Source organism: Oncorhynchus nerka, linkage group LG22, assembly GCF_034236695.1.
Source record: "Oncorhynchus nerka isolate Pitt River linkage group LG22, Oner_Uvic_2.0, whole genome shotgun sequence".
Taxonomy (NCBI): domain Eukaryota; kingdom Metazoa; phylum Chordata; class Actinopteri; order Salmoniformes; family Salmonidae; genus Oncorhynchus; species Oncorhynchus nerka.
In genome coordinates, this window is record NC_088417.1 from 16028374 (window position 1) to 16056175 (window position 27802).

At 43.8% G+C, this 27802-nt stretch overlaps 1 protein-coding gene across 1 annotated transcript in view; it reads right to left on the reverse strand.

The window, feature by feature from the left end:
* LOC115104488 (histone-lysine N-methyltransferase 2C-like) overlaps positions 1 to 27802 on the reverse strand; it is a 264974-nt gene that overhangs the window by 35263 nt on the left and 201909 nt on the right. The window contains 11 exon segments of the mRNA XM_065006980.1: positions 359 to 463; positions 2273 to 2537; positions 7156 to 7283; positions 7422 to 7541; positions 16570 to 16695; positions 18204 to 18434; positions 18773 to 18850; positions 21377 to 21486; positions 21767 to 21931; positions 22581 to 22762; positions 25837 to 25941. Of these exon segments, the coding sequence (XP_064863052.1) occupies positions 359 to 463; positions 2273 to 2537; positions 7156 to 7283; positions 7422 to 7541; positions 16570 to 16695; positions 18204 to 18434; positions 18773 to 18850; positions 21377 to 21486; positions 21767 to 21931; positions 22581 to 22762; positions 25837 to 25941 (1615 nt within the window).

Here is a 27802-nt window from a genome sequence, read left to right on the forward strand (position 1 = left end):
AAGAAAACAAATACAATTTGAACCCAGTTCTGGTTGTTATTAACCCTCGTCTATGAGGAGTGTTATGTCACTCCATTATGCAGGCATCAAGATGTGCATTTCAAGAAAACTGTTCAAAAGCAAACCAAAATCAATGGACACAGACAGGAGGTACTGCAAACCAAGAGTATTACTCGAAGTACAAAACTATACAAGTGAAAGAAAATGCAAAATGATGAGTAAAGATGCAACAGAGAAATGTCACAGGTGCTTGTTTATAGAGTTGACCTTGCTAGCGACAAGGAGAGTGTGTGTGAGTGGGCAGAGAAGAAAGGAAGTGGAGGCAGACATTTTGGAGGAGGGCAGGGGAGGGGTCTACCTGAGTTGTGCCCAGACTTCACCAGATCATCCGACAGCATTCCCAGGAGATCTGCATCCGTGCTCAGGACTTCCGAAAGGTCCACTAAGGGATCCTCGGTATTGGCTGGAGATATAGACGATATACAGTTGAGGTCGGAAGTTAACATACACCTTAGACAAATGCATTTAAACTTAGTTTTTCCACAATTCCTGACATTTAATCCTAGTAAAAAATCCCTGTCTTAGGTCAGTTAGGGACACACTTTATTTTAAGAAGGTGAAATGTCGGAATAATAGTAGAGAGAATTATTTATGTCAGCTTTTATTTCTTTCATCACATTCCCAATGGGTCAGAAGTTTTCATACACCCAATTAGTATTTGGTAGCATTGCTTTTAAATTGTTTAACTTGGGTCAAATGTTTCAGATAGCCTTCCACAAGCTTCCCACAATACGTTTGGTGAATTTTGGCCCATTCCTCCTGACAGAGCTGGTGTAACTGAGTCAGGTTTGTAGGCCTCCTTGCTCGCACACGCCTTTTCAGTTCTGCCCACAAATTTTCTATAGGATTGAGGTCAGGGCTTTGTGATGGTCACTCCAATACCTTGACTTTGTTGTCCTTAAGCCATTTTTGCCACAACTTTGGAAGTATGCTTGTGGTCATTGTCCATTTGGAAGACCCATTTGCGACCAAGCTTAACTTCCTGACTGATGTCTTGAGCTGTTGCTTCAATATATCCACATAAGTTTCCTCCCTAATGATGCCATCTATTTTGTGAAGTGCCCCAGTCCCTCCTGCAGCAAAGCACCCCCACAACATGATGTGCTGCCACCCCCGTGCGTCACGGTTGGGATGGTGTTTTTCCTCCAAACATAACAATGGTCATTATGGCCAAACAGTTATATTTTTGTTTCATCAGACCAGAGGACATTTCTCCAAAAAGTAGGATCTTTGTCCCCATGTGCAGTTGCAAACCGTAGTCTGGCTTTTTTGTCGATTTTGGAGCAGTGGCTTCTTCCTTGCTTAGCGGCCTTTCAGGTTATATCGATATGGGACTCGTTTTACTATGGAAATATATACTTTTGTACTAGTTTCTTCCATCATCTTCACAAGGACCTTTGCTGTTGTTCTGGGATTCATTTGTACTTTCGCACCGAAGTACATTCATCTCTAGGAGATCGAACGCGTCTCTTTCCTGAGCGGTATGACAGTAAACTTCTGACCCACTGGGAAAAACAAAAGCTGAAATAAATTATTCTCTCTACTATTATTCTGACATTTCACATTCTTAAAATAAACTGGTGATCCTAACTGACCTAAAACAGGGCATTTTTACTAAATGTCAGGAATTGTGAAAAACTGAGTTTAAATGTATTTGGCTAATGTGTATGTAAACTTCCGACTTCAACTGTATATATATATGCGTATATGGTTTTCCGTAACATCTAAGAGAACTAAAACTTTCCAAGGTCCGTAGTCAAACTAAAAGCTGGTGAATGTCTCAAAACAAGCAAACCTTTCAAGTTATTACTGTGCTTCCCTCTGCCACAAATGACAAGAGGGGGAATATAGCAGAGTGGACGAGTGTGTCCCCCATGACACTAGAGACAAACAGGCTGTTATGAAAGTGAACGTGTCTATTGAAAACCACATAGGAAACCAAACTCTGCTGTTAATATCGCAGAAGGCAATCTGAAAAAACGTTAATCTAGAGCTTCTGTTTTGCTAGTATCCAGTGTGTTCTTGTCGCTACGTGTGTTCCTAGTAGGTAATTTGCAGCGCTGTTCATAGCGTGTTGGAGTAGAGTTGAAATGATTGTGGACGTGGAGAAGAGAACCAAAAACAAACAGACAGGGTGGAGAATGATGGGGGGTATGAGAGATAAAGAGAACGTTTTCATCTTTAATAAGGAGCAAGAGAGATGTGAACATACGCAGTCCTGCTTTGCTGGAGATGGGTGTGGTGGTGGAGGTAGCACTGAGCAGCGGGTCTGACAAGGGGTCCAGGAAGCTGGCGCTGGGGGGTTTGGTCTCTGCATGGGCCCCTGGGCTCTCCTCACAGAGCCCCGTGGTCACCAGGCCTGCCTGACTGCTCTGCTTGCACTTGTCCAGCAGCTCCTCACAGAGCCCCGTGGTCAGCAGGCCTGCCTGCCTGCTCTGCTTGCTCTTGTCCAGCAGCCCCTTCCCGAAGAAGGCCTCCTGGTAATATACCACACAAACACACGGTCAATGAAATACAGAAAACAGAGAGAACACATACAGAACAAAACATAATTATCTTTCAAGAACAAAAACAAGAAACAATTGTCTCCGTGTCAGAAGGTGGGATCCAGTTATGAATTCTAGATTTGAATTGAAATGAAAATGAATAAGGATTTATTGAATTATTACTCAATTCAAACAAAGTATTTGAAAGTAAAATGCGTGCTGAACACGAATGAACCAAAGTCATATCGGGCTATGCTACTGCTAACCCACTGGTTTCCATTAAAGTCAGGACTCCCCGCGAATTTTCTGAGTTGGAGTGGGAATAGCAGACTGAAGTCAGACACTAGGTGGTGGGGACTAAAACCTATAGTGGTTCCCTGGAGATCTAAGCTGCTGTTACATAGTTCCCCAAAGGAGGAACGGCCCAGACTCCAGTATGGCAGCGCTCTATCGGCCGCCGGGGTTATCCAGACTCCAGGATTACCCAGACGCATACAGAAAGAGTGAGGAGTGTACAGTGGAAGCATTCACCAGGGGTCTAATGCGACAGCGACATGGCTACAGAGCTGCATGCATATACTCTCTCTAGAGAGAGGAACCCAGTTACATAGGAACTGAGAAACACAGCCATATCAAGATGCACCAAGTCAACTCATAGGTCCACAAAAAGAGAAAGTTGACTCGAAACACAAGAATCACTGATAACAATAACCTGCATATACTTTTTCGATACTAGAACATGAAAAACATTTCGATAATAGAATTTTGGTTACTTTCAGTTCTTTCAAATGTGTCTCACGTCATATTTGGATTGAGATGATTGTGTGTGTATAGCAATTTGTCTGAATCTTCTCTAGGGGGCAGTACTAAGCTAGCCAGGCTACTTGTCAACTCTAGGGGGCAGTAGTAAGCTAGCCAGGCTACTTGTCTTCTCTAGGGGGCAGTAGTAAGCTAGCCAGGCAACTTGTCTTCTCTAGGGGGCTGTAGTAAGCTAGCCAGGCAACTTGTCTTCTCTAGGGGGCAGTAGTAAGCTAGCCAGGCTACTTGTCTTCTCTAGGGGGCAGTAGTAAGCTAGCCAGGCAACTTGTCTTCTCTAGGGGGCAGTAGTAAGCTAGCCAGGCTACTTGTCTTCAAGGGGGCAGTAGTTAGCTAGCCAGGCTACTTGTCTTCAAGGGGGCAGTAGTAAGCTAGCCAGGCTACTTGTCTTCAAGGGGGCAGTAGTTAGCTAGCCAGGCTACTTGTCTTCTCAAGGGGGCAGTAAGAAGTAAGCTAGCCAGGCTACTTGTGCATGCAGCTGACACAGCGCAAGCCACATTTGAGAAGCAAGCGAGAGGACAGAAAATCTCGACAGCATGGCTTCTTCTAAAGAAAACACCATACCTCCACGCCCGCATCTTGTTGACAATAAAAATTAGGGAACGTGTTATGTGTTGTGATGCTAGCCACAATAATGATTAGGCACAATAGTGGAATTTGCGGTTTGCCTTCAAAATTAAAGTATGTCATTGACAGTGATGCAAATTAATACAAATAGTGGAATTATACCATACTTTTATTTTGAAGGCTAACCGCAAAGTCCACTATTGTCCCTAATCCTTATTGTGGCTAGCTTCACATAGATGGGTCCGACCACCATTACTCAAAAAAGAACTGTCTTATAAATGAGGGTTATTTTAGATGACACCTAGCTATATAGTTAGCTAGCTAACTGTAGCTACTGAAACAGATTATGTTGTGTTATTTGACACGTCAAATAGTGTTATTTGACGTGTATCTTTTTGACATGCAAAGACCCAAACAGCGTTCCATAGAAATCCTGGTGGAGAATGAAACGACGAAACAGCACAGCAAGTAAGTGAAAGAAATAGGTTTTTGATTATGTTTAACTGGTAATGGGGACATACGTAAACGCCAACAAATTAACTTTTTGGTCAGTGTGGTGTGTGTGTAACCTTTATTTAACTAGACTAGTCAGTTAAGAACAAATATTTATTTACAATGACAGCCCAGATGACGCTGGGCCAATTGTGCGCCGCCCTATGGGACTCCCAATCACGGCCGGATGGAATACAGCCTGGATTCGAACCAGGGACTGTAGTGACGCCTCTTGCACTGAGATGCAGTGCCTTAGACCGCTGCGTCCATGTGTGTGTGTTAACTATTAAACTGTACTAGAATGCTTAAAATGAAGCTAAAATTCTAAATATCGGTTATCAGTATCTGTTTTTTTTGTCAAGTAAAATATCAGATATCTGCATCGGCCAAAAATGTCATATGGGTGCATCACTAATAATAATAATACATGGGAGACCTACAGCACTTTTCAGGGACCCGAAGTCGCTTAACAATTGTAGAAACGAAAAGAAAAACAAAACATCAGAGTAAACAAAAACATGAATAAAGAGAGGGGTGGGCTCAAAGAAGGGAAAGACTGATGTATCAGGGGACGGGGAGGGATTTGGATATGAACCCGGTTTAGGGTAAGGGGTGGGATTGGGTGGAGCTAAGATTGAGAGAGGAGTGTCTTAGAAGTGTATTTCTTTGCTTTTGTGTGTGTGTGTGTGTGTGGGGGGGGGGGCTTGTCAAAGAGTTGGGGCTTTAGGAGGGACTAAAAGATTGTGATGACTCCGTTACGGCTGGCCGGAGAGAGGGAGTCCCAGAGCCGAGGAGCAACCCTGGAGAAGGCCCTGTCACAGAAGCTCTGAAGCTTGGACCTGGGGATGACAAGGTGGCCTACTGTGTTGGAACGGAGTGTGCGTGCGGGGTGGTAGGGGAAAAGGTCTGAGAGTTAAGGGGGGCCAAGGTGGTGAAGGGCTTTGTACACCCTGTATAACTGCAGCGGAGTCTGAGCTGTGGCCATTGAGGGAGACGTAGTGGGTCTGGTTTGTGAGGTAGTGTTAGTGTTTTGTGTTTTGTCAAATCTAGCAGCCGTAGGAATCCATGTGTCTTGGATAGGATGTGATCCTGCACTCTAAACCAATATATATCTATAAACCAATAGAACTCAAATGCCCTAATAAACCCACACTCACCCAGAGACAAGGGTACATACAACCACACAGAGCCTGAACACAGCGACACATCATCACCTGCAAGGCTGGTTGGGTTGCTATGTGTTTAAGTAAGTCAACTGCACTTCGAATACATTTAACTGCTCAAAAACTATCGTTGTGAATGCTCCCCGCTGTGGTAAAACATTAAAAGCCTAATGCGCCGGGTATTTAAATAATTGATTAAAGTCATTTCTCTGGTGAGGACCTTTAGGTTTCATTTTTGAAGCGCAGCATACAAGAAAGCCTATAGTGACAGCTGGTGCTCTTAACACATGGTTGCCCCCACGAATGCTGAGCATACTGGGTCATTTAAAGGCGTGGCACAGAGAGGGCAACATCTCTCCGAGACGCCATTTAAATGCCGAGGATTTGTTGGTAAATCATGAAGGTAATACATCTTAGAAGGGGGCAGCATACTACTTGTATGGTGGGGAAATAGTTGCTACTACTAAGTGCTTGGCAGGTGTCCTATAGAATATTAACAATTCTAATGTGGTACAGAACACGATTAAAGGTCCAGTGCAGGCAAAAACATGATTTTCCTGTGTTTAATATACACTGAACACCTTCCTAATATTGAGCTGCACCCCCTTTTGTCCTCAGAACAGCCTAAAGCGTTCCACAGGGATGTTGGCCCATGTTGACTCCAATGCGTCCCACAGTTTTGTCAAGTTGGCTGGATGTCCTTTGGAACCATTCTTGATACACTCGGGCAACTGTTGAGCGTGACATATCCAGCAGTGTTGCAGTTCTTGACACTCAAACTAGTGTACTTGGCACCTACTACCATACCCTGTTCAAAGGTACTTCCGTCTTGCCTATTCACCATCTGAATGGCACACATACACAATCCTTGTCTGAATTGTGTCAAAGTTTAAAAATACTTGTTTAACCTGTCTCCTCCCCTTCATCTATACTGATTGAAGTGGATTTAACAGCTGACATCAATAAGGGATCATAGCTTTCACCTGGTCTATGTCATGGAAAGAGCAGGTGTTCCTAATGTTTTGTACACAGTATGAGGTTGGAATAAAACTGTCCATTTGTGAAAATTATGCTAATGCCCTTTTAGTGTAAGAGCGATTTGAAAAGGCTGCATGAAATGTCAGCCTGTTTTGGTGGGATGGAGTTTTGGCCTGCCTGGCGACATCATCAGGTGGTAAATTAGTTAATAGACCAAAAAGAAAGACCTCTCTGCCAATAACAGCTAGTTTTCAGTTTACCCTCCCCACTCAGACCACTCCCAGACAGTCCTAGCAAAATGATAGCTTGAGAAGTTGTTTCTTTAGCATTTTAATTGAATGAAAACAATCACAGTAAGGTACCTTAATTGTTATCCAGAAATGATTTGATATTGAGATAGAAACGGCTGCATTGGACCGACATCATGTAGCCACACTAGCACCTTTGTGCTGATTAGATGACTTAATGCATACTTCACCGGTGACCTTTTCATATAAATAGCTTTATAAGACAGTGTATGCATGATAACATAATTAAAGTGAACATTGTAGATCAAAACTGATATCATTAGTGTACATGAGACTGAAAGTCACCTGCAGGTATGAAGGGAACTCCTCTTCCAGTTTGGTTTTCTTTTTGCGGTATCTTTTCTTGACTTTCTCCTGACATTCAGGCACCGGTGGGGTCTCCTCCACTGGAGTACTCTCTGTCTCGTTCCACCCTGCAACACACCGACAGGAGGTCACAACCTCAAAGTAACATTCTGGGAACCCGCTTTTTACTGGGTTAAGTGATTGATTCTGCGTAGAGTGCCAGATGGGTGGGATTTGCACTTTTGGGACGATTCCATTGTCCTTACCCTCCTCTTTGCACATTGGGTTCTCAGGTAACGACCACGTCGAGTCTTTCCTGGTTAGGGATCGTTTGGCTATGCCTTGTCCCGTCCTGCTTCTCTGGCGGACCATAAACCCTCCAATACCTGGCCGGGAGACACAGGGGAGGAGACAGTGTTCAGCAGTAGAATAAAATACTTGATTAATGTTGCCAGGGCTCTAATTTTGTCAAACATGAGAGGAGGGTCTGACAGTCCAATCCTTGACATTAATCTTCATTACTCAGTGACCTATGCACACAGAGCCTGAGGGTTGTGGGGGGGGGGGGTTGTTTGGGGCAGAGAGAAACTATCATTGTGTGTTGAACAGAGGGAAAGAGCATGAGTGAGTGTGTGACAGAGAGAACAAATGAACGAGTGAGTGTGTGTGGAACTCATCTCCTAGCCACTATATGAGAGAGAGGGAACGAGAGGGAGAGAACAAGAGAGAGAGAACAAGAGGTTTTTTCTGGATAAAATTGGTGCCTCCGTTTTAAAGCGAATTTCCTCATGTGCTCATGTGATGGAGATAACATTCAGCAGTTTCAAAGCAAAATGCCTGCAATTCTACACATTTTGCCATGAGGCTGAGATTTTTTCTTCCAGTTTTAAAGCAGATTTCTTGCAAACCTACACCTTTTGCCATAGCTTATGCTATCTGATTGACTCATAAAATCATTGGGGGCCCCATGCCATAAAAATACTCCTGAATGCATAATTTTTGTAATTTTAGAATCTGTTATTTACATATATAGGTCCATTATCTTTTCTAGGTACCTTATATCTGGTTTAAGTCATTAATGTTTTTTTGGACATAGGCAGCTCGAAAAACACACTTAGGTGGCCCACCCAATACTGGAGAGGTAGAAAAAGGGAGAATTTCAGGTGAGCCTATTTCTGGATAGCTTGGGTATTGAGAGAAAAGCCCCTTTGGTCTGAAAGCAGACAGACAGAGCTTTCCAGCCTTCCTTAAGCTGCCTCAGAGCAAGAGGGGAGACTTCAGATGATTTATGTGTTTGGACATGAGAGGAAACAGCCGTTTGAGATCAGAGTACCCAGGGTACCAACCCTCTAAAAGAGATCCTACTCTGAGAGCATTCCATGGCAGGGCTTTTTCTGCCATTGAAAACGTTGGGCGTTATCGTTTTTACTGCCCGCCTAAATTAAAAAAAAAATATATATATTTATATGTAGAATACCAGTCAAAAGATTGGACACACCTACTCATTCAAGGGTTTATATTTGAACTATTTTATGCATTGTAAACTAATAGTGAAGACATCAAAACAGCATGGCTACCACAGCATTCTGCAGCGATAAGCCATCCCATCTGGTTTGCACTTAGTGGGACTATCATTTGTTTTTCAACAGGACAATGACCAAACACACCTCCAGGCTGTGTAAGGGCTATTTGACCAAGAAGGAGAGTGATGGAGTGCTGCATCAGATGACCTGGCCTCCACAATCACCCGACCTCAACCCAATTGAGATGGTTTGGGATGAGTTGGAACGCAGAGCGAAGGGAAAGCATCCAACAAGTGTGAACTCCTTCAAGACTGTTGAAAAAGCATTCCAGGTGAAGCTGGTTGAGAGAATGCCAAGAGTGTGCAAAGCTGTCATCAAGGCAAAGGGTGGCTACTTTGGTTACTACGTGATTGCGTATGTGTTATTTCATAGTTTATGTCTTCACTAGTTTATGTCTCTAGACCGTGAATATGGGGGGGCCTCTAAAATGTTCTCTCAAAATAAGCCGTGTCGACAGGCTGACTGCACCCATTACCGCGCCCACCACCTAAACCCCTTTTGATCCAGGAAAAAACCCTGAATGGAGAAACAACTGTACCTAAATTAAGGAACACAAAGATATGCGATTCTATTACCACTAGTTAAAAATAGCCAAATTACAAAATAGTCGTTCCTCCTTTAAAAGTTGCGAGCTTACACTGCGGGACTTAGAGGTACCCACAGCGTCACGGCTTCATTGCTCCAGACCACCGTAAGGTGTCATTTTAAGATCATTATAACCATGAATAATTTTGCAATGAGGTCATGGAACAATCATACTGTCACGTAGAGTAGGCCAGAAGGCTAAACTGGAAAACCTAACCTCAAAATAAAAAGATGGCGGAGCCGCAAAAGTTATTCTGTGCTTCAGGGTGTTTATTTACATAGTGATTCTGGAACAAAAACAGTACTGCCATCAAACACATACCTTATGGGACAGCTAAAAACAATGCTACCCCATCCACAGCTCAATCCAAAATGCCTCTCCATGAACTGAAAGAGAGGCTCCTTTGTAGGGGTAGCCCCTCCCCTCAGAACAATTAACACTAATTAAGCAATTACCTATTCAAAACTACATTTTCCATTCAACTAAACATACCAAAGTATATACATTGCAACATGTTTTTTTATGTAGAGACCCATCCACTTGGCAAGATGTGGCTGGGAGTTATTGCATTTCTTTCACATCGTCATTTTAGACAAGTTTACCTTGGTAAGCGACATATTTTTTACCCGGACACTTTCTGTTCACCTGGAATTTTGTTGTTTTTGTAGGCTACTACTTTTACCACTTCATCTTTACTACACTACTCACTGTTTAGCACATGACCTCACATGTGACTCTAAAAAGAGATGGGTGGGGTTGGCTCAAGAGGGTGTGAACAATGCTGAATGGCTGTAGACAAAGGAGAGCTCTCCAGTAGGTACCAAAATATTCAAAGGCCAACTCAAAAGTGAGTTGACAAGTTTATCCACTTTCAAAGCAGAATTACTTTCCCATTGTTCCTCAACTGTAGTGTATGATGTATCATTTTCTAGCTCTGGGTCTCTACTTTAATCCAGTGTAAAAAAAAAAACATTTCAAATTTTGCTACATAAAACCGATTTGAGCCGGTCGGTCACATATGGGTGATTGTAAATGGGACAATTGAGGAAATGTATTGCGATATGGATTTTTGTCCATATCACACAGCTCTACTGGTATGTTATTTGTGATAATGTCTGCAGCCAATTGCCTTTCTCTCTGTTCACCAGAGCAGGGTAGAATAAAGTGATGGTTCATAACAAGTGACCTGGCATACAGGAGACACGCCGTCGTCTCCACCTCTCTCTACCCCATCCATCTCTCCTCCCGCCCCCTCCGCCCTGCCTCTCTGTCAGACCCAGCTACTTGACATGGGCAAGTGTGTGTGGCTCTCTCTGCCATAGACATGCACACATCTTACACACTTAGGAATGAACACATGCACAGGCAAAACACATATACCACACATGCACAGACAAACACTTAAACCGGCATTCACATCTAAGGGAAATGTGCAGACACAAAAGTCTTTAATGTTTGGTTAATCAAACACTCAAGCGCAGGAAATGTTGAAGGCACTTCCTTCTAGGGCCGTTTTATTCTTGGATATTGTGTTTGCCTGTGTACTGTAGTGGAGGCTGCTGAGGGGAGGACGGCTAATAATAATGGCTGGAACGGAGCAAATGGAATGGCATCAAACCATGTCTTTGATATCATTCCACTAATTCTGCTCCAGTCATTACCACGAGCCCGTCCTTCCCTATTAAGTTGCCACCAACCTCCTGTGGTGTAATGCTAAATAGCTAATCAAATGGCTACTTGGACTACCTGCATTGACCATTTTTTGCACCAACTCTAGCTGGAATGTACCCACACACTCAAACATAGTGCCTTAAGAAAGTATTCATACCCCTTGACTCACTCCACATGTTGTTGTGTTACAGCCTGAATTCAAAATTGATACACACAATAGCCCATAACGACAAAGTGAAAACATATTTTTTAGAAATCTTCGCAACTTCAGTGAAAATGAAATACTGAAATATCCACACCCCACATGTTAGAATTAACTTTGGCAGCGATTACAAATGTGAATCTTTCTGGGTAAGTCTCTAAGAGGTTTGCACAACATGATTGTACAATATTTGCCCATTATTAGTCAAATTGGTTGTTGATCATTGCTAGACAACCATTTTCAAGTCTTGCCATAGATTTAAGCAGATTTAAGAGTAAACTAACTCGGCCACTCAGGAACAGTCACCGTCTTCTAGGCAAGCAACTCCAGCGTAGATTTGGCCTTGTGATTTAGGTTATTGTCCTGCTGAATTCTTCTTCCAGTGTCTGGTGGAAAGCAGACAACCAGATTTTCCTCTAGAATTTTGACTGTGCTTGTTTCTTTTTTTATCCTGAAAAACTCCCTAGTCCTTAACGATTACAAGCCTACCCATAACATGATGCAGTCACCACTATGCTTGAAAATATGGAGTGTTACTCAGTAATGTTATCTTTTAGATTTACCCCAAACATAACACTTGGTATTCAGGATAAAAAGTTCATTGCTTCAACACATTTTTTTGCGTGAAATTATTGCTTTAGTGCCTTGTTGCAAACAGGATGCATGTTTTGGAATAATTTTATTCTGTACAGGTTTCCTTCTTTTCACTTGTCAATTCGGTTAGTATTGTGGAGTAACTACAATGTTGTTGATCCATCCACAGTTTTCTCCGATCACACCCATTAAACTCTAACTGGTTTAAAGTCACCATTGAGCTCATGGTGAAATCCCTGAGCAGTTTCCTTCCTCTCCGGCAACTAATTTCAGAAAGATGCCTGTATCTATGTAGTGACTGGATGTATTGATACACCATCCAAAGTATGCTCAAAGGGATATTTTTTTTTTTTTTTACCCTTCTACCAATAGGTGTGCTTGTGGTTGAATCTGTGTTAGAAATTCAGTGCCCGACTCAGGGACCTTACAGAGATTTGTATGTGTGTGGTACAGAGATGAGGTAGTCATTCAAAAATCATGTTAAACACTATTATTGCACACAGAGTCTATGTGACTTGTTAGGCATCATTTTACTCCTAAACTTACTAAGACTTTATAATTTGTATTAATTTGTAAAAAAATAAATAAAATAAAAAAGTAAAACATAATTATACTAATGACATTACGGGGTACTGTGTGTAGGCCTGTGACAAAATATCTCAATATAATCCATTTTAAATTCAACAAAATGTGGAAAAAGTCAAGGGGTGTGTGAACTTTCTGAAGGCACTGTACTTACACTGACATCCCAGCACGCACAATCACTTTACCCCTATCTACAGTATATAGCCATGTTACTGCCTGGTACTCCCGGTATATAGCCATGTTACTGCCTGGTACTCCCGGTATATAGCCATGTTACTGCCTGGTACTCCCGGTATATAGCCATGTTACTGCCTGGTACTCCCGGTATATAGCCATGTTACTGCCTGGTACTCCCGGTATATAGCCATGTCACTGCCTGGTACTCCCGGTATATAGCCATGTCACTGCCTGGTACTCCCGGTATATAGCCATGTCACTCCCTGGTACTCCCGGTATATAGCCATGTTACTGCCTGGTACTCCCGGTATATAGCCATGTTACTGCCTGGTACTTCCGGTATATAGCCATGTCACTGCCTGGTACTCCCGGTATATAGCCATGTCACTGCCTGGTACTCCCGGTATATAGCCATGTCACTGCCTGGTACTCCCGGTATATAGCCATGTCACTGCCTGGTACTCCCGGTATATAGCCATGTTACTGCCTGGTACTCCCGGTGTATAGCCATGTTACTGCCTGGTACTCCCGGTGTATAGCCATGTTACTGCCTGGTACTCCCGGTATATAGCCATGTTACTGCCTGGTACTCCCGGTATATAGCCATGTTACTGCCTGGTACTCCCGGTATATAGCCATGTTACTGCCTGGTACTCCCGGTATATAGCCATGTTACTGCATGGTACTCCCGGTATATAGCCATGTTACTGCCTGGTACTCCCGGTATATAGCCATGTTACTGCCTGGTACTCCCGGTGTATAGCCATGTTACTGCCTGGTACTCCCGGTATATAGCCATGTTACTGCCTGGTACTCCCGGTATATAGCCATGTTACTGCCTGGTACTCCCGGTATATAGCCATGTTACTGCCTGGTACTTCCGGTATATAGCCATGTCACTGCCTGGTACTCCCGGTATATAGCCATGTCACTGCCTGGTACTCCCGGTATATAGCCATGTCACTGCCTGGTACTCCCGGTATATAGCCATGTCACTGCCTGGTACTCCCGGTATATAGCCATGTTACTGCCTGGTACTCCCGGTATATAGCCATGTTACTGCCTGGTACTCCCGGTATATAGCCATGTTACTGCCTGGTACTCCCGGTATATAGCCATGTTACTGCCTGGTACTCCCGGTATATAGCCATGTTACTGCCTGGTACTCCCGGTATATAGCCATGTTACTGCCTGGTACTCCCGGTATATAGCCATGTTACTGCCTGGTACTCCCGGTATATAGCCATGTTACTGCCTGGTACTCCCGGTATATAGCCATGTCACTGCCTGGTACTCCCGGTATATAGCCATGTCACTGCCTGGTACTCCCGGTATATAGCCATGTCACTCCCTGGTACTCCCGGTATATAGCCATGTTACTGCCTGGTACTCCCGGTATATAGCCATGTTACTGCCTGGTACTTCCGGTATATAGCCATGTCACTGCCTGGTACTCCCGGTATATAGCCATGTCACTGCCTGGTACTCCCGGTATATAGCCATGTCACTGCCTGGTACTCCCGGTATATAGCCATGTCACTGCCTGGTACTCCCGGTATATAGCCATGTTACTGCCTGGTACTCCCGGTGTATAGCCATGTTACTGCCTGGTACTCCCGGTGTATAGCCATGTTACTGCCTGGTACTCCCGGTATATAGCCATGTTACTGCCTGGTACTCCCGGTATATAGCCATGTTACTTTTACTCGTTCTTGTTATTCACTGTGTATTTATTCCTCATGTCAATATTTCTATTTGCAATATTTCTATCTTGAACTCTGTTGGACCATCAGTAGTCATTTCACTATTAGTCTACACCTGTTGTTAAACAAGCATGTGAGGAATAAAATGTGATTTGTACTGTGTGCCTGTGTACTGTGGTGTGTATGTGCATGCAATGCCCAACACATTGTGACAACTTTAACCAGAGAGAACAATATCACAGTAGCCGTGGCTGGAAATGGACAAGAACAGTGTTCCGCCAAGCGAGCAGAATTGAGTCCGGTGTACTTTATTACTGCGACAAATTCTTTAAGTCCACACAAGATAACAAGCATAGTGTGCAGTTCACTAAAAGATAAGGAAGCAATGTCTAGCGGGAAGAAAATCCACTAGCCAGGGATGTGGCCTACTGCTGTGAAACACTTCAGAGGAACTATTTCCTTTTTTTAGAGATAGGCAAATTAAAAAGTCATATATAAAAATACAATTTCCGGGTGTTTTTTTTAAAGGAGATTATTCCTTTGAGTATATGAGTCAATGTTATTTTCCCGGAGCCCTCTTTCCAGAGCTTTAAAGGCCCACTCCGTAATAAAAAAAGACAAATAAAAAAAGCTGAAGGACGGCTGTAAATATCACACAGTGAGCCTTTAGAAAACAGTGCACTGTCCAGCGGAGCTGTCCTCTCAGATAAGTCTTCTCCCTCACTCTACCACAATCCTGAATCCCTCTCTCTCTCCTTCTCCAGCCGCCATCCACCACTCTCCTTCCCGCTCGACCTGTCCATTCATCCCTATCAACATCCTCTTTCCATCTCTCATAAGTAGGCTTCCCCATTCCTTCTCTCTCCCTTCATACCTGCATCTCTCTCTCCATCCATCCATCTACCCCCCCTTCCTACCACAATCATCCACCACTCTCCTTCCCGCTCTCTCCCCTGCTTCATTCAGCCCTATCACAATCCTCTTTCCATCTCCCGTAAATCTGCTCCACATCCTTTTCTCCATCCCTCTACCCCCCCCTCTCGCTCTCCATCCCTCCACCCCCTCTCGCTCTCCATCCCTCCACCCCCTCTCGCTCTCCATCCCTCCACCCCCTCTCTCCATCCCTCTACCTACTTACCACCATCATCCACCACTCTTTCCCTGTCCATTAATCCCTATCAACATCCCCTCTCCCCTCTTCTCCTATGATGCTACACATAAGATGTTCCTAAGAGCTGCTATAAAATCAGCTTAATCTGAGCCTTAACCCACTTGAGACTAAACTGACCCAAGGTCTGTGCTGACCTATGGAAGGGAGGAGGTCAGAGACCTGGCTAGGTGGTGCCAGAATAACAACCTATCCCTCAACGTAACCAAGACTAATGAGATGATTGTGGACTACAGGAAACAGGAAAAGGAGGACCGAGCACGTCCCCATTCTCAACGACGGGGCTGTAGTGGAGCAGGTTGAGAGCTTCAAGTTCCTTGGTATCCACATCACCAACAAACTAGAATGGTCCAAACACACCAAGACAGTCTTAAAGAGGGCACGACAATGCCTATTCCCCCTCAGGAAACTAAAAAGATTTGGCATGGGTCCTCAGATCCTCAAAAGGTTCGACAGCTGCACCATCGAGAGCATCCTGACTGGTTTCATCACTGCCCGGTACGGCAAATGCTCAGCCTCCGACCGCAAGGCACTATAGAGTCACTAACTGTACATACTACCTCAATTAACCCGACTAACCGGTGCCCCCACACATTGGCTACCCGCATTGTGTCCCGCCACCCCCTCTTTACTGCTACTCTGTTTATCATACATGCATAGTCACTTTAACCACATCTACATGTACATACTACCTCAATCAGCCCGACTAACCTGTATATAGCCTCGCTACTTTTTATAGCCTCGCTACTGTTATTATTCACTGTCTTTCAACTGTTGTTTTTTATTTCCTTACTTATCGATTGTTCACCTAATACCTTTTTCTTTTTTTACTTGAAAGTTGCACTGTTGGTTAGGGCCTGTAAGTAAGCATTTCACTGTAAGGTCTACTACACCTGTTGTATTTGGCGCACGTGACAAACTTGGATTTGAACCACAACCCAGTTGAGACTAAACTGACCCAAGGTCTGTGCTGACCTAAGGAAGGACACCCTTCCATGCGCGTCGGTGTTCCTTACACTTTGTAATGATGCCTCATATGAACGGATTTGTTTTTCCAGACAGTTTTTGCTGTGCCATCTTTGAGCCAAAATGCATGTACGCTTTTAACTCACCAAATGTAAAAATCTTTTGAACTTTGAACCTACCGGGCCGGTACGGTTTCCTCTTCCTCTTCTTGTTGCCGTCGGTGTCTTCGGCACCCTTGGCGTCGTCAACGGGCTCCCGTTCCGGGCTGGACTCAGACTTAACGTCACAGTACATCATGAGGTCCCCTTCCGGAACGGAACACAACCATGTCATCAAACCCAGGACCAAACCAGAACCATGTCACCAAACCCAGGACTACAGATCAAAGTCTTTTTCATTAGGACACGCAATCAAAAACAGTTTTTGCAATGGAAAAATAAAATACTTAAGTAAGTAAGTAATCCCTCACTATTGTATGCATTTGGTGCTTAATGAACATGACCCGACCCTGCACATACTTCATGTGACCCACAAAAAGCTCAATGTATCTTCCATGGAAGGTCTGCCATCTTGGTGGGCCTGGTGTCCGAGTAAGACCTCTGGAAGAGGCGCCACAGCAGTACATTAAGTGGTGGAATTGAAAATGAGTCACAGACCATTTTAGTGTCAACCCCTTAGCGATAACGCTGGAGTATTTCTCCGAAATGAGTGGCATTTCCAGGATTTGTTCAATGATTGATGTCTATATCCTTTACATATTGGTCTTTGCACAAATGTACTGTACATATCGGATTTATGCATGATCAGTCCAAGGTTGACTTTTTTAGGTGTTATTTCTCTCATCTTTCTTCATGCCGTGAGGTTCATGTACTGCACTTATAGTGGCTATAACACCTACAGACACCCTAACATAGTCCCTAGTACCTGATCACAACCCTAGTTCACTGCTGTAAAGGGTCAAATCGACTTCAAGCCAATCAAATCTAATTATCTGTGTGTGCGTTGTCATAATTTCATGTACGGTCATAGCTACATTATAACATAGCGTTACGTGATGTGTACAGCAGCCATTCAAAAGCTCCCTCTCAACAGGGCTTGAAAATCCACCCGCTGCATGGGCTAAATATAGAGGACCAGGAAAGGGTTAATTGCTCATCATTAGCCCTTGCTTGCACTCAGAGCAGAGTTCTGACAGATGGGCTGTGGATTAATTCAGTTATCCCTGGCCAGCCTCCTCATCACCAAAATGCCAATTCAGGTATAATTTGCTGACGGCTGTTTTCAAAGACTTCTCTCTGTCAGATTCATTACAAGCCTGCTCTCCTTTCCCTGCTTCGCTTTTCCCAAATAGGTTCCAGTGAGGTAGGAAAGCTTCTGTTTTTTCCTGTGCCTCTCCATTTTGAGATGATTGAAACGTTGCTTCCTGGCAAACATACGCTCTTTCATTTGACCGTTCTGATTAAAAAGCAACGAGGAAAGGATTTATGCCCCCCCGTCAAACCAACAAAATGTAACTGAAAACTCTATCCTCAGAAAATAGCCCAGACATTCCAGTGCTGGCCAATGTGAATGGTCATTAAACTCCAATGTCTGCATCTTCTCATCCCAGCTCATCATCCCATATCATCGATATTAATCGGCATAACATTTTCAATTAAAACAAAAATGGATTATTAGACTTCTCAAAAAGGGAGGGGGTTATTTGAGCAAGACATCGTCTTTCTTTCTTCTCGTACATTTTTTTGCCAGATTGGAGCCCCCTCAAGGTGGGGCACATGCAGCCAACCATTTGTGAAACCCTAAAAGTCTTTACCTCGGTTGTTGTCCATGTACCCGTCCCGGGACAGCTCTAAGTAGTGGGAGTCCAGTGGAGTCTGGAGCACAGCTACACTGTTCTGATTTATGATCTTCAGCTTGAGCTTGGGCTTGGGTCGCCTGTTCTGACCTCTGCGGGTCGACGTAGAGGGCACCACCAGGCTCTGCAGCTGGCACATGCCCGACTCTGTCAGACACACCCCATCCTGGGTGTATGTCTTCTGATTGGCTAAAGGGAAGTTTAAACATTTCAACAACATTAGACAATGACTGGAAAAACTAGCAGCAACTTCGCTCACGAGGACTTTGAGTACACTAAACATGAAGTATATTAAGTATTGTGAACTAAATGCTGAAGACCACTTACACATCTAGAACCATATGTGTTTACCATATTTTTTTTTTTTTACAAATAGTGAAATACTCGTGTCCTCATACTGTGGATATTACAGTAGCAAGTCCAACGCTGTCAACTACACTAGCAGAAAGTAATGATTCATTTGATTCATACCACCTCATAAACCGTGACAATTATCTGGGTTATTTGGATCTATAGAGCTTGATTACCTGGCTCTCTTATTTTAGTCACCATCTGGGTCACCATCGGGGCCTCGCAGCCATCAGACAGGAGGGCTTTCATTTTGCCTGAAACGATGACATGAAAAATTTGCAAAATGTCATTAGGATTTGCAGGATTTCGATTTCAAGACATTGAAGTCAAAAACAGCAGTGAACACTGTTGCCTTAGTAAAAGCATCAAACAGGGAGCACCGGATCCAACCGCCGCCACAAAATGTAAAGAATAAACATTTAAATATGTTACTCAACTATTACTTAATTGAGAGTTAATTCAATAATTCCATCAATCAAATAAGGATGTCTATTTATTTCCCAACCTCCCCTTTTCCATCCCGCCTCACTTTTGTCGGAGGTAAAAATCTGCCCCCAATTTCAATCATTATCAGATAGAATGGATGAGTGAACAGGTTGCAGGTTGATATTTAATTCTAGCCATCTGCTGTTGTAATGAACAGCCCACATTTGTTTGAGCCTGGTCCCATTAACAGAATAGAGGATGCCTTTAGGCTAATTGAGAGGAGCTGGTTGAGTTCATTGAGATGAGCTTGGGAACACTGTACATTACAAGTACATTAAAAAAATATACAAGTAGGATATATTAACCATTATAAACTGGGTGGTTTGAGCCCTGAATGCTGATTGGCTGACAGCCGTGGTATATCAGACAATATACCACGGGTATGACAAAACATGTATTTTTACTGCTCTAATTACGTTGGCAACCAGTTTAAAATAGCAATAAGGCACCTCTGGGGTTTGTGGTATATGGCCAATATACCACGGCTAAGGACTGTGTCATGCATAAGAACAGCCCTTAGCCGTGGTATATTGGCCATATACCACAAATCCCAGAGGTACCTTATTGCTTAATTATACAACAAGTGGGTCTAATCCACATTCCAGCCGGTGTCTATTCCACAAGTTACCACCGGCTAAATCTGATGTTAAAATGCCTATTTACTCTGTTCCATTTGACTGCGTAATCCACTGTCTCATCAGCCCAGCCAGGCAATTTATAAACTTGATCTCCACTATAAAAAGCATCTAGAAATTCTCTCACATTTCTTTTAGACTAACATTTAGTTTTCAACAGTGGAGATTTGTATAAAAATTGCTGTCTGTCTTTCCGACATTTGCAACACTGTTTCAAATTCCATCTCCAGCTGTCCCATAGTAATGAACATGTCGGGAGTCAGGATGAGACAAGTGAGTTTCTCAGCCAGGCGAAATCATGATCAGCATCATTTTTATGGATATATACAAAGAAATTAGAATAGAAAACAGGTCAAACGAAGTACAGCTAGTTTGCGGTCTTTCCAACTTCAGTTTGAAGTGATTGTGTTAGCTGTGTTGTTGGCTAGCTCCTCTCTAAACAACTAGTCATCAACTATCGTGCATAGGGGTCTATTTACAGCATCTTTCCAGGAAATCGGATCCCGTTTTTCATGCAGACTAACGCACATTTTATATATATATACACTGCTCAAAAAAATTAAACACTAAAATAACAGATCAGAATGAATGAAATATTCTTATTAAATACTTTTTTCTTTACATAGTTGAATGTGCTGACAACAAAATCACAAAAAAATTATCAATGGAAATCAAATTTATTGATCCAACTTTGATGTAATGTCCTTAAAACAAGTCAAAATGAGGCTCAGTAGTGTGTGTGGCCTCCACATGCCTGTATGACCTCCCTACAACGCCTGGGCATGCTCCTGATGAGGTGGCGGATGGTCTCCTGAGGGATCTCCTCCCAGACCTGGACTTAAGCATCCGCCAACTCCTGGACAGTCTGTGGTGCAACGTGGCGTTGGTGGATGGAGCGAGACATGATGTCCCAGATGTGCTCAATTGGATTCAGGTCTGGGGAACAGGCGGGCCAGTCCATAGCATCAATGCCTTCCTCTTGCAGGAACTGCTGACACACTGCAGCCACATGAGGTCTAGCATTGTCTTGCATTAGGAGGAACCCAGGGCCAACCGCACCAGCATATGGCCTCACAAGGGGTCTGAGGATCTCATCTCGGTACCTAATGGCAGTCAGGCTACCTCTGGCGAGCACATGGAGGGCTGTGCGGCCCCCCAAAGAAATGCCACCCCACACCATGACTGACCCACCGCCAAACCGGTCATGCTGGAGGATGTTGCAGGCAGCAGAACGTTCTCCACGTTCTGAAATTTATTGTCAATCAGTGTTGCTTCCTAAGTGGATTTCACAGAAGTGTGATGGACTTGGAGTTACATTGTGTTGTTTAAGTGTTCTCTTTATTTTTTTGAGCAGTGTATAAATATATATATATATAATTTTTTTTAACCTTTATTTAACTAGGTAAGAACAAATTCTTATTTACAATGACGGCCTACCCCGGCCAAACGCTGACGACGCTGGGACAATTGTGCGCCGCCCTATGGGACTCCAATCACGGCCGGATATGATACAGCCTAGATTCGAACCAGGCACAGCAGTGACACCTCTTGCACTGATGCAGTGCTTTAGACCACTGAGCCCCTCGGGAGCATCATATAGCCAACACCACATAACTATTTGTCAGGTGTGTGGTGTGTGGGCTAGGTCTGGAGTCTTACCCTGTGAAGGCAGAGCGTGCATTCGACACATGGTGCAGTCAAAGCCATCATCCGCTGCATTCTCCACCTCCTCATCCGTGTTCAGGCCCTGGCAACACGCGTGGACCCACCTGATGGGAAGGAGAAGATCAGATACACAAAGACACATAAAGAAGCACTTGCCTACACACAGACTCCGACATGCATTTAATCCGGTTGCCACAGCAACCATATGTTCTGGCCCCTCAAGCCTTATAATGACTAAATTAAGCCGTAGTAAATCTTTGGACTGTTGTCTTTACCAAACTGAACACTGGATGCCAGCATGCCACGTGTACAGTGTTACCAGGCCCTAGTGCCACCCAATCATGCTCGGCTGGCACCTGGCCTGGCAGAGGGAGCGCTGCTCACCTGTCACACTGGCGGCACTGCACGATGAGCTCGTCCTCACGGTAGCTGTGCATGCACACCGGGCAGGATGCCAGGCTGCCACAGGGTCCACACAGGGTGTAGTGGTTCTGCCAGTCACACCTCAGGCCAGGGGAGGTGGCACCGCACTGGGTACAGGAGACACACCTATGGCAGGAGGGAGAGAGGGTGGCGTGAAGGGACGAGATTCAGCAGGGGTGAAATACACACAACCACAGCGACTCACAGTATATGTAGCATACATTCCAACACAGATGTGTCCAATGATAATGCACACACACAAATACTGTTCATCCAAACAAACCTGAGGGTAAACAGACACACACACCTAATATAAACACTAAAATAACAGACTACAGTTACTGAAGTGTGTGTGTGTGTGTGTGTGTGTGTGTGTGTGTGTGTGTACGGATCATCCACCATGAAAAGAGCCGCCCTAAAAATAAATGTCACTGGCGTGGCTCCAAGGAAAGACCTGAATGAATGTGTCTCGCTGCAGTGTCAACAGAGCGTTGTTTGACTGGGGATTAGGGACTGGCATTACACCTGATATGGGGGAAATCCCATAAAGCGCTGCTACAGAGCCGTGTGAGGGGGAGGGACCACACGGAAACGTAGATGAGAAGGTACATTATAGAGATGGAGCCATATCAACAGATACTAAGGGAAAGAAGAGTGACAGACCAACAATAAAAACAAGTCACTTCTGAAAATATTAGACAGCATCACTGGTGCAGCCAGACAAGCTCTGATTGGCTGTGCTCCGTGAGTGACAGCAGTCACAGCATATACACACCACTTGCACTTCCAGCTGCCCTTGGGCACTGTCTGTAGGGGCGGATCCAAGCAGTAGGTGTGGTAGCTGATGTCACAGTCGTCACACAGCAGCAGGCGGCCCGGGTCGCTGGCCTGGCCGCACGCCTCGCACACTGTACACTCCAGACAGCGCCAGCCTTTACTCAGCACCACCCGGGTGATCTGGTGGCACAGAGGGAAAAGGGCAGAGGTTCGGGGGGAGTTAAAGGGGCACGGCAGGGATAGGTATCCCCTTTAAGCTTCATTTCAATGGAACATATTGACTAATGGTTGTGTGTTATATAGCAGGGGAATAATCCCAACTCTAATTCCCAGCAGCACATCTTCCAGAAGAGCTAATTGTCAGAGGGATGCACTGGTATTTATTAGCAATTATAAACTGGGTCTTTCGAGCCCTGAATGCTGATTGACTGAAAGCCGTGGTATATCAGACTCATGGGTATGGGTATGAAAAAATATGGATTTTTACTGTTCTAATGAGTAATAAGGCACCTCTGGGGTTTGTAGTATATGGCCAATATACCACGACTAAGGGGCTGTATCCAGGCATCGTTGCGTCGTACATGAGAAAAGCCCTTAGCCGTGGTACATTGGCCATTGCCCCCACTCCCCTCAGGCCTTATTGCTTAAATAAACCATGGGGGAGGGGGAGGATCAATTCAACTAGAGAAAGACCCTCCTCCCCCACTCTGCCTCTTCTCATCATGTGCTGAAAGCCAGACAAAAGATACAAGGGAATATCACATAACAAGCTGACGTTGGTCCAACGATTTTTACTTGGATGGCCTAGCCAACCAGATTACATCCACTCCTGGACTAAAAAACATGGTCAATGGATATCTCCATTAAAATGGCTTTTTAGTCAGTGACTCTGGGTCAGGTATTTAGAGACTGCATAGTAAACAGTTACCCAATACCATGATCAAATTACTACTAAATGTATTATAGATTACTTCTATAGTAGGCCACCGTTTCCATTGGAACTGGTAGACTGAGACGGCGGACACAAAATACGTATTCTTAACATGATGTTAATAACAGATAAACGGTCCTTTAAATAGCCTTGTACATTGTATACGGGGCAACTCTACTGAATACATTGAGGAGTCAGATTAGGCAAACGGGACTGCATGCATATGGCGATCATAAAAGCAAAAACAACTGCTGAACATACTATTGATTAAGGCTACGGTTCCAACTACAATGAACTATGACGCGGCTTGGAGTGGCGACTGGTTGAGGTGTTATTTGCAGGAACGACACCCTACAGTGCATTAGGAAAGTATTCAGACCCCCTGACTTTTTACACATTTTGGTAGGTTCCAGCATTATTCTCAAATTGATTAAAATAGTCCCCCCCCTCATCAATCTACACACAATACCCCATAATGACAAAGCAAAATTAATGATGGAGGCCACTGGGTTCTTGTGGACCTTCAATGCTTTTTGGTACCCTTCCCCAGATCTGTGCCTCGACACAATCCTGTCTTGGAGCTCCATGGACAATTCCTTCGATCTCATTAATTGGTTTTTGCTCTGACATGCACTGTCAACTGTGGGACCTTATATAGACAGGTGCGTGCTTTTCCAAATAATGTCCATACCATTGAATGACCACAGGTCAATGGAGACCACAGGACTCCAATCAAGTTGTAGAAACATCTCAAGAATGATTAATGGAAACAGGATGCACCTGAGCTCAATTTCGAGTCTTATAGCAAAGGGTCTGAAAACCTATGTAAATAAAGTGTATTTTTTTTTAAATGTGTAAAATTTCTAAAAACCTGTTTTCACTTTGTCAATATGGGGTATTGTGTGTAGATTGATGAGGGAACATTTTTACTTCATCCATTTTAGAATAAGGCTAACGTAGCAAAATGTGGAAAAAGTCAAGTAGTCTGAATACTTTCTGAATGCACTGTATATCAAAGGAAACTGGCTTAGATCCAATAGATGCACAGCATTTAATGTTGTTTGTCTGCCAGAGTAGGTAGCAGTGCGGCGATAAGGCTTGGCCATAAGTACATCAAGAGATTCCACACAAGGTGCTTTATGCGAATCCTCTTAATCATCCCAGTAATTATTTCACACCTCTGCTCAAAGCTGCTTTTGGAGGTCGACACATAACCTAATACTATCTGTAGGGAATCACCTGGCAACTACACAACTAAACTATGCTACACACACACACACGACACCCAGATGAGTTTCCTAGGGCCTAAAAGAGTCGTGGGAATGGAAGAGGAACAGCCACATGCTTACGTAACCGAAACTGAAACTTTTGGTCGAAAAATAACGATCAGTCCCTGTCTCATTGCTGACTCAGTGAGTCTGCCGTGTTTCTCTTCGTACATATGGAAACCATTCAGTTACTGAGCATCTAACAGTGGTACAGTAAATGTACGTTCATATGGCTTTCAGACAGACATACTATACCGCACATTATTCACTGACAGACGTATTCAGTGTTTTTATACATCATTGGCTGGTTGGGTATGACCTTTTAGAGATAGGAAAGAAAGCCCTCTCCCCTGCCTCTGTTCCCTTTTGAGAGAGCCAAGCACGACTGCTCAAACTGTCAAACGCTGTCACTCCTCCTCACCATCTACAGGTGATGCAAAAACAAAAAAGGGGCCAAACCTAGCCCTACATAGTATGTCACCCTATATTTTTTTGATGATGCCATACCAAATTAACACCTTCAATTATAATCTACGTGGCTTTTAGGAAACACGAAATAGAAACACTTTTAAAAGCCAAAGCCAATGTTTTTTTTTGGACAAGAACCACGTTTAAAACGTAGGCTATAAGTAAACGGAACATCTGTGGTGGTACTTTTATGCGTAGGGTATACCGTCATTATAGGAGGTGATCTCAATATGACCGGGAAGCAAGTTGGAATGGAACTAAAAGGGAGAACAACCATTGAAATTAAACGTGGAAGAGGTGAACAATGGGACATTCTTGTTTTTAATTTTTATTTTATTTTTTAAAATCAATTCTCAATCCTTTTTGTATTGTAGAATTAACTATTTATGTGACGTATTGATGATAATCACCGTATTGATGATATCGCTCCGTCTATCTAAAGCCTATTGAATATATAATACCAAATATATTTAACACACACACACAATAAGCAAAACCACCATCTGTATCTCATGAAAGAGACAACGATCAGAGAGCTATGGTTTTAAAGCTGATCTTGTGAAAATAAAAAAAAGAGATGGGCTCACCTTGATGTTGACACAGAAGGGATGGTAACACTGGCCACACTGAGAGCAGGCCAGCAACCTGCCCTCTGCCCCCTGGCCAAAACTCCCACACACCACACACATGTCCTGTGGGAGGGAGAGAAGGGAATAGAGAAAGAAAGGATATTAGACAGAGGAAAAAAGGGAGGGAGAGAGAGGGAGAAAGGGGAACATATTGATGGAGCAGTGGAATGAGAGAAAACTTATCATGAGAACATCCCTGGTCATCCCTACTGCCTCTGATCTGGCGGACTCACTAAACACACATTCTTCGTTTGTCAGTGTTGGAGCGTTCCCCTAGCTAGACGTACATTTAAAAAAGAGAAAATGGTTCCGTCTGTTTTGCGTAATATAAGGAATTTGAAATTACACTTACTTTTGTAACTTACGTATATTTAAAATAAAATACTTTTAGACTTTTACTAAAATAATATTTTACTGGGTGACTTTCACTTAAGTAATTTTCTATTAAGGTAACTTTACTTTTACTCAAGTATGACAACTGGGTACATTCCACCACTGCTTGAGAGCCTTACCGCACAGCACAACTCATTTATGTTTTAGGGGTGTGTGTGTGTGTGTGTGTGTATGTCTTTGTATGCCTGCATGTAGAGAGAGATCATGACCTCTGAAACAGGCCAGATGCAAACCAGGGAAAAAGGTTGGAGGGGAAAACCAGACAAGACGAGACTAGCGAACAGGCTGTACAACAACACCAAGAGGAGACTAGCGAACAGGCTGTACAACAACACCAAGAGGAGACCAGTGAACAGGCTGTACAACAATACCAAGAGGAGACTAGTGAACAGGCTGTACAACAACACCAAGAGGAGACCAGTGAACAGGCTGTACAACAATACCAAGAGGAGACTATTGAACAGGCTGTACAACAATACCAAGAGGAGACTATTGAACAGGCTGTACAACAATACCAAGAGGAGACTAGTGAACAGGCTGTACAACAAAACCAAGAGGGGTGAACAGGCTGTACAACAAAACCAAGAGGAGACTAGTGAACAGGCTGTACAACAACACCAAGAGGAGACCAGTGAACAGGCTGTACAACAACACCAAGAGGAGACTATTGAACAGGCTGTACAACAACACCAAGAGGAGACCAGTGAACAGGCTGTACAACAACACCAAGAGGAGACCAGTGAACAGGCTGTACAACAACACCAAGAGGAGACCAGTGAACAGGCTGTACAACAACACCAAGAGGAGACTATTGAACAGGCTGTACAACAACACCAAGAGGAGACCAGTGAACAGGCTGTACAACAATACCAAGAGGAGACTAGTGAACAGGCTGTACAACAATACCAAGAGGAGACCAGTGAACAGGCTGTACAACAATACCAAGAGGAGACTAGTGAACAGGCTGTACAACAATACCAAGAGGAGACCAGTGAACAGGCTGTACAACAATACCAAGAGGAGACCAGCGAACAGGCTGTACAACAAGACCAAGAGGAGACTAGTGAACAGGCTGTACAACAACACCAAGAGGAGACTAGTGAACAGGCTGTACAACAAGACCAAGAGGAGACTTGTGAACAGGCTGTACAACAACACCAAGAGGAGACTAGTGAACAGGCTGTACAACAACACCAAGAGGAGACTAGTGAACAGGCTGTACAACAACACCAAGAGGAGACTAGTGAACAGGCTGTACAACAACACCAAGAGGAGACCAGTGAACAGGCTGTACAACAATACCAAGAGGAGACTAGTGAACAGGCTGTACAACAATACCAAGAGGAGACTAGTGAACAGGCTGTACAACAACACCAAGAGGAGACTAGTGAACAGGCTGTACAACAACACCAAGAGGAGACCAGTGAACAGGCTGTACAACAACACCAAGAGGAGACCAGTGAACAGGCTGTACAACAACACCAAGAGGAGAGAACAGGCTGTACAACAACACCAAGAGGAGAGAACAGGC